The sequence below is a fragment of the Bufo gargarizans genome, chromosome 3 (genome assembly GCF_014858855.1).
Source record: "Bufo gargarizans isolate SCDJY-AF-19 chromosome 3, ASM1485885v1, whole genome shotgun sequence".
Classification (NCBI taxonomy): Eukaryota; Metazoa; Chordata; class Amphibia; order Anura; family Bufonidae; genus Bufo; species Bufo gargarizans.
In genome coordinates, this window is record NC_058082.1 from 82,678,927 (window position 1) to 82,694,602 (window position 15,676).

The following is a 15,676-nucleotide window of genomic DNA, read 5'->3' on the forward strand; positions in this document are numbered from 1 at the left end:
AACGCTTTGCACAGCGGTTTTTGTCCGGACCCCATTAACGTTAATAGGGCAATTGGACATTCCCATTCCAGTAGCTTCCAGCAACACTGGATCAAAAGAAACTCTGGCAGACTGTTCTCTGCCAGAAAAGCCTGTTGAAATGCTGTGCCACAAATGTGAAAGAAGCCTTGCTTGTGGATTTTGTTGCAGATTTTGCAAGGGATTTGCCCCAGATCTCACCCTTGGCACTAAAAATCTGCATGAACAAGTGACATGCTGCAGAATTTCCATGTGGAGAATATTAGCAGCGTATAGAAAAGACTTAGCTGATACCAGGGCTGAAACAATTACTCGATTAAATCGAGTAACTCGACAAAAAAAATCTGTTTGTGCCATGTGACCACGGAGCATGAGTGAAGCGCTTGCTATTACTCATGCTCCGTGGTCTCCTGCCGGCGGCACCGCGCTGCCCTGGATCCTGACGTACACTCATAGTCAGGACATAGTGCGCGTTAACGTCCACCACTATGACCTGACACTGTGTGACATCGGGAGTGCAGTGCATGAAGAGGAGGCTGGAAGATCTCTGGAGAGTCACTGGCGCTGGGGAATTATGGCTAGAAGGGGAGAGCCGGGTGGTATGGGGGGGGGGGGGGGGGACTGATGAGTTTTTATAAAGGAAAATGTTCTTTTAATTAGTTTTTTCTTATTAGAGTACTCGATTAATCGGATTAGTCGGTAGAGTACTTGATTACCAAAAAAATAATCGATAGCTGCAGCCCTAGCTGCTACTGTAATACATTGTGGCTTTTCCACATGAAATGCGCACTGTGTGCATAAAGCCTGAGGGTATGTTCACGGTTCGTGGTTTTTGCTGCGGAAATAGCTGTGAATTTCACCCTCTCCATTGCAAGGCGTGAAATCCGTGGTGGAGATCTGGAGCATAAATGGACATAAAGCAGATCAATTTATGCTGCAGGTTTTTTTTTATCCACTTTGCTTGCACCGTATAACACTGCGGATTTGTGCGTGAAAAACCACAATGGCATATTTGCTGTGTATGCACGTGTAAACGTACCCTTAGGCTGTCTAGTCTTAGGTATTTCTACTATTAGTTGGCTTACTTCACGTCAAAATTCTGTGCCAAAATATTGGTGCGTTATTGGCGAAACATTTAAAGGGAACCTGTCACCAGGCATTTTGTGTATAGAGCTGAGGACATGGGCTGCTAGATGGCCGCTAGCACATCCACAATACCCAGTCCCCATAGCTCTGTGTGCTTTTATTGTGTAAAAAAAACGATTTGATACATATGCAAATTAACCTGAGATAAGTCCTGTCCCTGACTCCTCTCACATGGGGACAGGACTCACCTCGGGTTAATTTGCATATGTATCAAATCGTTTTTTTTACACAATAAAAGCACACAGAGCTATGGGGACTGGGTATTGCGGATGTGCTAGCGGGAATATAGCAAACCATGTCCTCAACTCTATACCCAAAATCCCGGTGACAGGTTCCCTTTAAGCCACACTCCCTTGTCGAACTTGTAATTAAAAGTGTCAAAAACACTCGATAAATGTTTTGTAAAGAATGGATGCTATATTTTTTTTTGCCACAAATTGCACTAGAATTTCTTGCTATACACTGAATAAATGTGGCGCCAAGTACGTACACCAGCTGTTTGCCATATTCTTACCACAAAATTGTCCCCAATGTGATTAATAACATTAATATATGATATAAACTAAGGATGCTTCTCTGGGATGATCTTACTGTGAGTACTGAGCGGGTGTAATCCTCTTATTTATTTCCCATTATGCCTTACAAAATGAAATCTTAAACTCCGGTTGCTTGCTCTGGGGTTCATTACTAAAAGATTTTTTACATCCCTCCATTGCCTACCTGCATCCTGGCCTCTAAAATCAATTTTCAGTAACCAAACCTTCAATGATGAAGTGAGACACTAAGCTGCAGTACCAGACAAATGAACAGCAGTGTTTTGCAGAAACCAGCAAATCCTTGTGTCCAATCTTACACATCCCACTTTGAAGCCGATTAGCTGCGGATTTGCTGTCGTGGATTTTCGTGCAGCAAATCTGCAGAAGTGTAAAGTACCAGCAAAGTGAATGAGCTTTCAGCAATTCTCAGCCACATGTGGCAGAAAATATCCACAGCAGAAACTGACCTGTGGTGCGGATTTTAAATCTGCAGATTTCACCCTTTCCAATGCAAAGAATGACACTGCTTCCTATCTACAGCTATTCTGCAACAAAATCTGCAGCATGTGAACACACCCTTTTGGTGCGTTTTTTTTTCTGCTGCAGGAATTCCGCAGCTAATAAGTCACTTGTGAAGCAAGCCTAAGGTTACGGGCACACAATACAGATAAAGTGCGTTTTTTTCCGAGTGCATCTTCATGCGGAAAAACCGCAGTGTAATACAGTACCAACAAACTTAAGATTTGAAAAATCTCATGTACACTGCTTTTTTTCTTCCATGCAAAATGTTAAAATCCGCAGCATGTCAAAAATTCTGCACCTTCTGTAGACTGGTTTTCCCCAATGTAAACTTCAATGGGGTTGTTAACGAAGACAAAATGTACACAAAAACCACAATAAATAGTGCGGATTCCGTGCAGATTTTCTGCATACAAACCTGCACCAGGGCAGGTGCGCAGGGTTACAGAACATGCACAGACCACGTGGGGCCATTTTTTGTGTTAGAGTACAAGCCCTTTGTCCTGACAGCACTACATCCTATAAGTGTCCCCTAACCTGTGGCTTTCCTGCTGATGCACCATGGCGACACTAGTTGCGTGACACGGATCGCTGGGTAGCAGAGATCCCATAGAAATGAATGGGATTACTGAGGCCATGTAGCTCTTGCCTAAAACTCTAGGCATGGCCTGACAGTCAGAAGCTGCCGGGACATGCTGGGAGTTATAGTTTTGCTAAAACTGGAAAGCAATAGGTTGGGCAACATTGCTCTTTACAATGATAGCCAAACATTCCTCAAATCTGCAAGAACCTCTCCAAGTTCAGCATACATTACCCTTCACCCCAAGATTGTGAAGGTCATGAATTACTTACACCTCTGATAAATAAGTGGCTTACTGTCCTTTATAATCCAAAATTGTGTGCAGGTAATAACTGCAGTGAAAGCATTTATAACATATAACAGTCATTGCCAGTCTGAAAGGGGTATTCCCACCTTAGGCTAATTTCACACTTGCGGCAGGACGGATCCGATAGGCTGTTCACCCTGTCGGATCCGTCCTTCCGCTATTTCGCCGTGCCGCCGCTCCGTCCCCATTGACTATAATGAGGACGGGGCGAGGCTCCGGTGCAGTACGGCAGTTCGCGGTGAGAGGCCGCCGGACTAAAAAGTCGGACATGCAGAACTTTTAGTCCGGCGGCCTTTCACAGTGCACTGCCATGCTGCGCCCATTATGGTCAATGGGGACGGAGCGGCGGTCCGGCGGCACAGCGAAATGCCGGATCCGACAGGGTGAACAGCCTGCCGGATCCGTCCTGCCGCAAGTGTGAAAGTAGCCTTAGACAATTATTGCATATCCACAGGAAATGCCATAAATATCTCACAGATGCAGGTCGCACATCTGGAACCTGTACCTATCTCCAGAGCCGGGGTTCTCCGACCCCGTTACTCAAGGTGTGCTGAGGGCTGGCCACCTCATCCAAACAGAGAATGCACAAAAAGTGTCCGCCCATGTACCTCACTCTCTTCATTCACTACAATTTGCCCCAGAAGTAGAATACATGTCTAAGGTGGAAATACCCCTTTAAGAGTCAGATGAGACTGACTATTAAATACCCTGCATATTGCAAACGGATAACAGTATGAGCCCTATTGCTTCACCCCCCCACCACCCAGCTATCGTCTCTCGCTGTCGCTTTTGGACTGTCTATGTCTTGTGCTGTTGCTTGAAGGTGGAGACCTCCTCTTGTCCTTTCGCGAGTCCTCGCTCCTTTTATAGGGATGAGAACTGTACTTTTCTGAATGCCTCCTATCCCCGCTGTGGCTCCTGGTATCCTTTTCATCCTCTGATCTGCTGTCCTTCTCCCGATCAGGCGGCAGAGTGGTTTTAATGGTATTGATCAGAAATCGCTTGTTGGTGCTGGCAAGAGGACACTTCATCCTGCAAAAGAACATAGAGAGCGGCTGAGGTCAATCAGCTTGTCTTGTGCGCCACCTAGTGTCAGATGGAAGGCAAACATAAGACAAGAAAACTCTTGGATTGATTTTTAATGACACAAACATATATAGGTCTCTTGCACACGACCATATTTTTATGTCTGCGTCAGATCTGCAAAATTCATTTCTATGGGGCTGTAATAAAAAAGGTGGACAGTCTACATCCGTGAGGCCGTTCCACAAATTGCAAAACATGTCCCAGTCTTCTTGTCCAATTTACAGACAAAAATAGACATTTTTATCAAGGGACCGAGGAAAGTGCAGGATGCGCACAACCGGTATTCATATTTTATGGAACTGCAGTCTGCAAAACAGATGCAGCTGTGGGAATGAAGCCTTATAAAAAAACAAAAAACACAAAACCATGGCATTGGGTGAGTTAAAGGGGTAGTCCAGTTTTTTTTATCAATAGAAACCTTCATGGCTTACATCACCATAGTGATGGACCATGTGATGAGCGCAGCGACGTCAAAGGTCCTTTAGCCAGGTCCTGAAGAAAGAAGAGGAGATCTGATACGCGACCAAGTGGATGGGTGAGTTAAATTTATTTATTATTTTTAACCCCTCAATGGACATTTTACTAAGCATTCTGTATTAACAATGCTATCATTTTATAATAAATCTACAGAACACCTAATCCAAACCCAAACTTCTGTGAAGAAGTCCAGGTTCGGGTACCAAACATGCAGATTTTTCTCACGCACGTGCAAAATGCTTTGCACTTGCGTCGAAAAATCACGCATTCTCCCGCAACGCACCCGCATCTTGTCCGGCCCTCACACGCGATGCCCGTGTGATAGAGGCCTAAGAAGTAAATTGAGAGGGTCACCCATGCCAGAGACAGGACAGGGGTAAGGAAGACCCCATTCTGGAGACAGGTGGGACCTGCATCTATCAAATACTTATTACATAGCCTGTGGATATTCCATTAAAGGCTAAGATGGGAATAACCATTCCAAGGGGGTATCCATTATAAACACTTATTACCTATGCTGTCTATAGGAGCATAAGTGTCTGATTGGCAGGGGTCCGACCACTGGGGCACCAAACATTAGGAGAATAAGGTCCCTGCGTTCCCCCTATTTGAATGGAGCCGTGGTAACACGTGTGTGCTGACGCTCCATTCAGTTATCGACGCTGCCAAAGACAGCAGAGCTCTAGCAGTCCCATAGAGCTGAATGGAGCGCAGGGCCTTTTCACTTATGTGATCTGGGTCTGGACCCCTAATGATCAGACACAGCCCCTATACTGTGGATAAGGGATGAGAGTTTGTAATGGGATAACCCCTTTAAGCTGAGTTAAAGGGGTTCTCTGGGAATTAAGAAAATTAAAATACTTCAATATTACTTTATTATAAATATGTTCTCAAAATACCTTTCATTAGTTATAATGGTTTGTTTTGTCTAGGGAGCAATCATTAGGAGAAATAAAATGGCCGCTGGCCTATTAGTACACACAGAACCTGTCCTAATCACACAGGAGGACAAGTTACTTCACAACACTGAACCAAAGAGCTGCCTCATCCTCCTCTCTGCTGCACTTGTCAGGGATTATGATTCCAAATTCAGCTGAACTTTAGCTGAATCTCTGCAGGAATGGAGGTCATGAGGAGATATGAAGTACAGAGAGGACGGACTGGACAGACCGTGGTAATGTGGGGCTGTGGTAATGGAGACTAAACAAGTGCTGCTGCTCATGACCCCCATCTCCTCTCTGTACTTTATGTCTTCTCTTGAACTCCATTCCTACAGAGATTCAGCTTAATATCTTATCAGCTGTATTCAGGATCATAATCCCTGACAAGCAGAGCAGAGAGGAGGATGAGGCAGCTCTTTAGCTCGGTGTTGTGAAGTTACTTGTCCTCCTGTGTGATTAGGACAGGTTTTGTGTGTACTAATAGGATGGCGGCCATTTTATTTCTCCTAATGATTGCTCCCAAGACAAAATGAGTCATTATAACTAATGAAAGGTATTTAGGAATGTATTTATAATAAAGTAATATCTAAGTATTTTTTATTTTCTCAATTCCCAGAGAACCCCTTTAAACTGATTGTACAAGATTAGAAAACCACTGCAAATTTCTTCCAAGAAGCAGTTCCACAGAGGTCCACGGGTTGTGTCTGGTATTGCAGCTCAGATCCACTGAAGTGAATTGAAGGTGGCAGAATTGCGATACCACATACAACCTACAGACAGGTGTGGTGCTGTTGTAGGAAGAAAGCATCAACGTTTTAATGACAGCAGCTGGGAACACAAGGACGAGTGCGATGAACTACCTCCAAAGCACAGTGGATGTAATGATGACCTCTCTATTGCTGTTAACAGTCCTTTATCATTCTGAAAAAATGCAGACTGCAGCCATTAAAAGGGTTGTGCAAGCAGTCTATAGTGATGACCTATCCTCAGGATAAGTCATCAATATCTGATCAGCGGGGGTCCAACAACCCCACCGATCAGCTGTTTGAAGAGGAGGTGGCCCATCCATGTGAGCACTGCTTCCTCTTCTTTACACTACGTGTTGTCTCCCCTGTAGCAGTGGCGTAGTGTAATTACAAGTACTCGCTCCATTCAAGGTAAAGGAGTGGGTGCTTGTGATTACACTGTGCTTCCGAGACACGGGCAGTGCAATGAAGAAGCGTCACGCGCATGGAGCGCCACCTCCTCTTCAAACAACTCATAGGTCATCAATATAAACTGCCTGCACAACCCCTTTAATAAGTTACTCTTTGCATCTAAACAGCGTGGGCCAATTTCTGCAGATATCTATACTGGCAAATACCTTCATGATACAGAAGCTGTAGGAAATGCATTATGGAGCTGGTCACACACTATGAAAAGTATCATTAGCTAACATGACTACGCTCCAGAACAGAGTTGACTGTAGGCACCCCAACACAGATTAGGCACCCATCTTATGGTATTTTAGGCCAAAAAAACATACAGTTGGACTTGGTGCCTTTAGTAGATGTTTCCCTGAGCACAATTCTGAACTCACATTCATGGAGTCGCTTAAAATAAGCTGCTAATTGGCCATCCTGCTTGCCCATGTCCATGGAAACTCAGCATGAAAGGTGGCATGTATGGAGTATGGCATGGTGCCACTCACCCAAAACTCAACATACATGGCTGGCTTTCTAAAATATGAATCCGGAGGGGGCTCTGTCCTAGTGAGCTTCCCTTTAAATATTAGGCTAGTTTCACACAGGCGGTAAAACTATCCGGTAGAGGAAAAGCCTTCACTGGATACTGCCGTGCACCACCAGACACCATTGACCATAATAGGATCCAGCAAGCACCGTTTTTTTGTCCATCCAATCCCTGGTGCTTATGCTGGAAAGCGGACAGATCCCCTCTGGATCCCATTATAGTCAATGGGGTCTGGCAGTGCACAGTGTATAGGATGAAATGCGGTAGGGTATTCCTCTGCTTGAACAGTCTGCTGGAAAGTTATACTACATTGCTAAAACTCGCCTATAAAGGTTACATGTGCCCTGCATGAAATGACTTACCAGCCCATTGCCCCCATAGTCTCGGCACGATCTTTTCCCCTTTTGGCTTCTTTCAGCAGCTCTTCTACCGCTTTCCTGCACAAAAGAAAAAATACAATTTTAATCACAAGATAAACCAACCACATCACAAAGCTCCAGGTAGCTACAAGCTGTACAGAATGGATGGAGGAGACGCCAGCTCTATCAGCTCCGGGAAGAAGTCTTCACAGCCGTCCGCATCATGACGTCTAGATGTAACAGAACATTGCTGACAACCACAAGTCTGGAAGTAAAGGGCACCAGAATGAACGGCTGCTCAACCTCCAGTGTCACAAGTTCTCTTACATTTAGCTAAAACACTGAGGGTCCTCTTCCATGGACTGATGGCGGAAGTATACGAGGTACGATTTTCAACACTGGAGTTAATTGGCATCATTCACATAGCCCGATGCAAAGTGAGCCAACCAATCATTATTCCAATCATATGTCGCCCGTTCACACTGCATATTGTCAGCACAACTCATCTGCACAGGGCGACGTGCTGTCGACAAATAACAATTTAAGGTCCCTTGACATGGAGATTGTCAGAAAGGAAGCATGCATTTACATGCACCAATCTCCTCCACAGTATGGGGAGAAGTGATCGCATACGCCATCGCTATTCCCCATACTGACTCGTTTATCGGCAAAACGATCTGCTGTCTGCAATTAACGACTTGTGTGTGTGTACAAACATTTTGCTCATTCTTCGGGTAATCGGCGCTACATTTACAACGACAGATAATCACCAACGAATGCTCTTTAGCGATTATCTTTAGGATTCTCAGCCCATGTAAAGGGCCCTTTAGATTGCCTCAACAAGCATTTGTCTGTCGGGTGATTGGTGGCACCTTTACACAGGTCAATTATCAGGAGCGATCTTTAAGCCATGTAAAAGGGCCTTGGATATTGATGACCTATTATTATTTACCATTAACCCTTATTATGGTCTTTTTGTTTTATTTTTCTTCCCCATCTTCCTTGAGCCATAACTTATTTATTTTCCCGTTCACATAACTGTATGAGGGCTTATTTTTTGCGGGGTAAGTTGTACTTTCTAATGCCACCATTTAATATTGCATACAATATAGTGGGAAAAAAATTCCATATGGGGTGGAATTGTAAAAATAACGCAATTCCTCCACTTTTATGGGTTTTGTCCCTACGGCATTCCCTTTGCTGCAAAACTGACCTGTGGGGATACCCAGGATCTTTATATTTTTTGTTATTTTTGTACTTTTTTTTTATTCTACGGAAAGAAGAGTGATTTAAACTCTTATATTTTTTTTACTTTAAGATTTTGAAGCTCGTATTTGAGCCTACAAAATCCATATTTTTTTTTTTTTAACAATCAGATTGTTTACATCCACTAATTGTTCATTTCTTATGTTGGCCTGTCATCTGCTGGCTTTAATGCCCTGGGTCTCTTTAGCGAGACCCAGCGTATTCAAATCAATTACTGCCATCCTTATTGGTCGCAGAGGATGCCAGTAAGAAGCCCGGGTTTTTCACTCTTTAGATGTCGTGATCTCTCTTGATCATGGCATCAAAAGGCTTTAATGACCGCAATTGGAATTATTGTCGGTCGCAGTCATTAGCCGCGGGTCTCTGCTGTTTGAAACAGCGGAGACCTGCTGGCCATGACGCCCGCTGCACGTGCCATGTTTGCCCATCGCCGTACATTCATTCCTAGGCGCTGTAAATATATAAAGAGGTATACATACATAATACAGATAATTGCACTAAGCATGAACAAGACGAGTTAAAAACTGGTACAGAAGGAGAGAGGGCCCTGCCTGTGAGGGCTTACAATCTACAAATCCTCAGGATAGGTCATCAATATCAGATCGGCGGGGGTCCGAAACCTGGCACCCCCACTAATCAGCTTCTTGAAGAGACACACCGGTAGCACTGGGGCCTCTTCCTAGGCCATTAATATCACGCTCATTAGTGACATGGCCTATGTGCAGCTTAGTCCCATTCACGTGAATGGGCCAGGGATGCAATTCCAAGTGCGGCTACTATTCATTGTACGGCGCTGCGCTTGGAATGCTGCGAATAGGCCGCAGCGCTCACCAGAGTGCCTTGGCCTCTTCAATCACTACTTGCCAAAAACCCCCTTTAATTGTAACGCAATATATTTCCAGATGTCACTGTATTTGTCAAGAACTTCCAATCAAGCACACAGGCATGCCATCTCCAGATACCAACAGTGGTAGCAGTATGGGTAATACTAAACAGCTCAGTGGCACTGTCATCTGTCCCTGCTATCACTGTCAAGTGGAAGTGTCTAGGAGTCACAACAGCCACATAGTGGTGGGCCGCCTGCACTCATAGGGGGATATGCGTTAAGTCCTGCACTTCAGAAATAGGGCGTTGAGGCTTTAGGGGCTTGTTTGCCCAAAAAATAGAGACATTTTTCATTTTCACTCCAGTTTTGAAAAGTGGTCACAGTAAGCCTGTCAAGCTGACGTATTGAGATATCCCCTATCCTTAATGTAACCGGAATAACTATTAGAAGAGTGGGAGTTACCACTGGGACCCCAAAGAAAAGAACGTAGTGGCCGGTTGGGTATATGTGCGGCCGCTCCATTAATTTTTATGGGAATTCCCGAAATAGCAGAGCTCTGTACTCAGCTATCTCCGGAATGCACAAAAAAAATTAATGGAGCAGCCACACGCGCATGCCCGACTGGTCACTCCAATCATTTCAAGGTGCTGCAGGGGGTATGGGGGCCCCGTTTATTGAGATCAGTGGGGGTCCCAGCTCTAGGACCACCACAGATCTAATAGTTATCCTCTATCCTGTGTATAGGGGATAACTTAATGTAACCGGAATACCCCTATAAGCCAGAGCAGCTGACCACAAGCCTAAAGTCACTGAGCACAACGCCAAGCGTCTGTCTGAGAGATGGAAAGCTCGTCGTCACTGGACTCAGATGCAGCAAAAACATGATCTGTGGAGAGATGAATCCCATTTCACTATTTGGAAGTCTGACGGCTAAATGTGGGTTTAGAAATGAGGGGAAAGCACAGTGCCCCTGTATCATGTGGTAGAGTAGGCCTAATGGTCTTGCCGGTTTCTCACGTTTTGTGCTAGGCTCCTTATGTCCAGTAAAGGATAATATTATTGTTACTACTTCAGCAGACCAAGACATTTTGGACCATTGGATGCTTCCAACTTTGGAGCAGTTTGGGGAAAGCCCTTCCCTGTTCCAGTATGACTGTGCCCCAGGGCAGAACGCGAGACCAGCAAAGACATAGGCTCAGGTTTACTAACGTGTCTGCGCCTAAGAGCTGTTTAAAAGTGGTGCAAGTCGGTGCGTCTAGGGTTTCTGCTCTTTTTTTCCATACACTGCAAGGGGTGGGGCTTCGCTGTAACGGGACAAGGACTAAGACATACCGTTTTGTGCTAAAATTGAGGCACAATTCTGGCATAAAAGTCGAAAAATTTATATTCCTGCGCCACATGTATCCTCCAACCTGAGCCCCTGTGATAAATCTGCTGCAGGTCTGGACGGCCGGTCTGAGGTTACACCATCTATAGGATTATAAATCTGGGCCATAATGTGAGATTTTGCACAGGGCACTGACCTCAACCCCATCAAACGCCTTTCTGATGAATTAGAACTCCAACTGTAAGAACTTCTCCCCAACATCAAGGTCTGACCTCACAAATTGTCCTTTGGCTCACAGGCACACTCCAAAATCTTCTGAAAAGCCTTCTCAGAATAGTGGAGGTTGGTATGGCCACCTAATGGGGGCCCAACTCCATAGTAATGTCCATTTTTCAAGGGGATGTCCAACAAGCTCATATCGATGTGACGGCCAGGTGTCCTTATACTTTGGACATATGGTGTGCTGATATTTCAGCCACATGAATGTCTGTATGGAGGGACACCTTTGTGGTCCTTCTCTGACCTGTAAACAGTAAAAAGGACAGCATAAAGATCAGAACTGCAGCTTTCCCTCTGAGCACTATGGTTCTGATGGTGGTCCGAGGACTGAAACCTATCAGGTTCCAATTATATCAGCAGGACCAGATAATGGTCATATCACTAGATCCAATTGTTGGTAAACAGAAGTAGTCAGCACTTGATCCTTTTTGCACGCCAGCACGGGAAGGAACAAAATCCCAAAACGTAATATAAAGAAATCCAACCATATAAAGAAATCCCAAGTCTTCTATTATGTACGCTACTACTCTTTATTATGTGTGTCACATCAATAGTTCGAACCAATGGACGCGTTTCAGCTAATCCAGCCTTTATCAACTGATAGATCCAATTGGTAATGCCACTCGGGGAACTCTATGGTGGTAATTGAATGGATGTGGATTTACAGTCGGTAAGAAGTGGTCAAAGTTTATGTCTGCCATTAAAACTTAGGTTATGTTCACACTGGCATCATGTTTCTGATGTTCTATGGTCAACTTGTACTTAACCATCTGTCTGCAGATTTGCCCCTATGACACTGGCTGACCCGTTACATGTGCACTTGGCTGCTAAAGACATCAGTGTTGGCCCCATGTTCATATGTGCCTGCATTGCTGTGAAAAATTATGTTTTAATATATGCAAATGAGCCTCTAAGAGCAATGGGGGCAGTGCCATTACACCTAGAGGCTCTGCTCTCTCTGCATTTGCCATGCCCTCTGCACTTTGATTAACAGGGCCAGGCAGTGAAAACATTGTGTCAAAACGTACTAGTAAACTACGGATCTGTTATGGCTCCAATCACAACAGAAGCCATGATGCCAGCGTGAACAGACCCTTACATATAGAATTAAAGGGGTTTCCCGGGTTCAGAGCTGAACCCGGACATACCCTTATTTTCACCCAGTCAGCACCCCGATGCGCTCCCTTGCCCTGCGCTAGATCGCGCAGGGCACAGGCTCTTTTGTTTATCATAACCGCCCAGCAGTGTGTTTGGTGACGTCACCGGCTCTGATAGGCGTGCTTTAGTGCTGCCGTAGCCATAGAGCCCGCCCATCAGTGCCAGTTGACATCATCGGGCTTCCTGGCAGCCCCATGTAGAGCCCGGTTCGTCCAAAAAATGCCTTTGCCCTGCGCGATTTAGCGCAGGGCAAAGGGAAGCATCGCAGCATGAACTGCTCCGATGCTCAAGTCAGGGGGCTGCCTCGGTGAAAATGGAGGTATGTCCGGGTTCAGCTCTGAACCCAGACAACCCCTTTAATCTACATACCAGATAAGTTGAATACATGTAAACACATTACATAACAAATATTGTACTGATCCTGAGTTACACGCTATATCGTAGTCCAGAACCACATTTACAATTCTACAGGCTTCAGAGCTGAAATCTCCCAGCACTCCCTGCTGTTGTAGTGTCTGCATGGAGATAGGACTGGTTATTTGCATTTTGGAAAGTTTAGCCATTACACAGTATTCTGATACAGGAAAAACAAACTGCCCCAAGAGCTCAGCCTATTTTGATACAGGATGGCATATTGCTAGGATATGCCATCAATGTCACACAGGTGCCCATCCTATCTCTGAGACCCCTCTCCCCCTCCCAAAGTAAAGGGAGAACAGCCGCGCATGCACAGCCAGCCCGGCTTCTACAAAAAAAAAACGCAGAACTCTGACTGCCGCTGTGAGGTATAATACAAGTAATACAAGCAGGGCCGGGGCCCGTTCTCATGCCGTCTTTTGATGCAGGAAGTTTGGCTTGGAATCCACGCTGCCGGTTTGCACAGCCGCTGGTTTAAAGCAGTGACCGCGCCAAGAAAGGACATGTCCTTTGTCAGTGCTGTGTTCAGACTGACTCAGGTGGGTGTCCTTTTGCTGTTTAGCGACAACCAATGGGGTTCAAAAGCGAGGTCTGCGGCCTTGACACAAGAAATGGGACATAGTCAGTGTGAACATAGCCTTATACAATAACGCTGGTGGGCTAGCACTCAAAACATCATGGAGCTAACAATGTGGATAAAGCTATCAATATTTAATACTGCAACAATGGATAAAAATAATACACACAATAAAATACAATGCAATACCAAAAATCGCGATTATATGGCACAATAGCAATAAAATCGTATTAAAATAATCTTTTTACCGATTTTTTAAATACGATTGTATTGCTATTGTGCCATATTAATCGCGATTTTTGGTATTGCATTGTATTTTATTGTGTGTATTATTTGTATCCATTGTTGCAGCATTAAATAGTGATAGCTTTATATATTTTGAGTGCTAGCCCACCAGCGTTATTGTATTTATTGAACAGGGTGATTCAATTCCTGGGTTTTAGCACCTATCCAGAGTCATGGGGGGTGAGCCACCCTATTAGTCCTATCTATTATCCACAGCCTTATACAAGACAGCCCGTTTATAAAGTTCCTGAATTGCCACATGGCAAATGGCTGACGCCGTGGCACATACACATCATAAAGAAGATGGTGGTAGTGCCATAAGCCCAGACCATGACATGGTCAAAGCGAGTGATATGTATAGGATAACCGGGGGCGGGGGCACAATCCTGCTGTATATGTCCACGTCAGGCATGCTGGGGAGTGGGTGAGAGGACTATGGCTGGCTCATTGGGACACTGTGGCAGTAACTGCGGTGGGGCTGAGGCTGGCACCGAAGTGAGAGACGCTGCAGCCGGTAACCCTGGGACACAGGCTTGTGGGGATGCTCTGAAGGGCACCTGTGGGGGTGCCCATGCGGCTGGCACCTGGAGCATGACACATGGCATCAAAAAATGCTGCAACTGGCCCCTGTGATGAAGGAAGAGGCTGCAACTGGCACTTATGGGGGGCACTCCAAGCCACCAGCACAAGTGGCGTCCAGCTGCAGGGCTGCAATGTCTACAACACGCACACATCAGTACAGACATGAACAGAAGCATCATAAGGAACTGCAGGGATCGGACAGAAACTCCACAGCAGGCACATTACCTCTCTAGCTCTTCCTCCTTCATTGTGCGTTCTTCCATAAATCCGGAACCACAAACCGGATGTCGCCAACCAGCGTGATGCCTTCAGCAGCGACTTCCGGCGCGGGAACGTGGGCACGCTGAGGCGCGCGGACGCCGGCGCTCTGGTATGACGTCGGCCAGGTTAGATGACGTAGTTAGGAGCGGCTTCTGCCACAGTTTATACTTTGGCGTCTATAAGGCGGTTGTTACTCCTCAGGGCAGACCTTTGCCTTTATGCTAGGAGTGTCAGTTCTACGGGAGGTCTGGCTTGTTTGCGACTCAATGGGAGTAATTTATCAAAACTGGTGTAAAGGACAACTGGCTTAGTTTTCCATAGAAACCAATCAGATTCATCCTTTCATTTTCCAAAGGAGCTGTCCAAAATGAAAGGTGGGATCTGATTGGTTGCTATGGGCAACTAAGGCTACTTTTACATTACCATTTTTTTGCAGATTCGTCATGGATCTGCAAAAACGCTTCCGTTACAATAATACAACCGCATGCATCCTGAACGGATCCAGTTGTATTATATCTTCTATAGCCATGACGGATCCGTCTTGAACACCATTGAATGTCAATGGGGGACGGATCCGGTTTCTGTTGTTCCAGAGTGTGTCCGAGAAAACAGATCCGTCCCCATTGACTTACATTGTGTGCCAGGACTGATTCGTCTCGCTCCGTGCCACATGACTGACAGAAAAACGCTGCAAGCTGTGTTTTGGTGTCCGTCTCCAGAGCAGAATGGTGACTGAACAGAGGCGAACTGATGCATTCTGAGCGGATCTTTTTCCATTCAGAATGCATTAGGGCAAAACCGATCCGTTTGGAGCCTATGACGGATCTCACAATTGGAAAGCCAAAACGCGAGTGTGAAAGTAGCCTAAGGCAGTTCTACTTTACACCAGTTTGATAAATGATGCCCATTGGGTTTCTAATGTATAAACCAACTAACAATTGTTTTTAGAGAAGTTTTGTGTGATGCACATAACATATTTTCTGCATATAATTCATGTC

The 15,676-nt window shown here is 45.3% G+C and overlaps 1 protein-coding gene across 1 annotated transcript; it reads right to left on the reverse strand.

Annotated features, from left to right (window-relative positions):
- Positions 1 to 3,419: 3,419 nt before the first annotated feature.
- On the reverse strand, positions 3,420 to 14,750 carry POLR1D (RNA polymerase I and III subunit D). Its single transcript, XM_044287008.1, has 3 exons — positions 14,643 to 14,750; positions 7,704 to 7,778; positions 3,420 to 4,138 (listed from the first exon to the last, which is right to left on the reverse strand). Exons 1-3 carry the CDS (start codon positions 14,678 to 14,680, stop codon positions 3,874 to 3,876), a joined length of 378 nt encoding a protein of 125 aa, XP_044142943.1. The 5' UTR covers positions 14,681 to 14,750; the 3' UTR covers positions 3,420 to 3,873.
- Between the last annotated feature and the right edge of the window lie 926 nt (positions 14,751 to 15,676).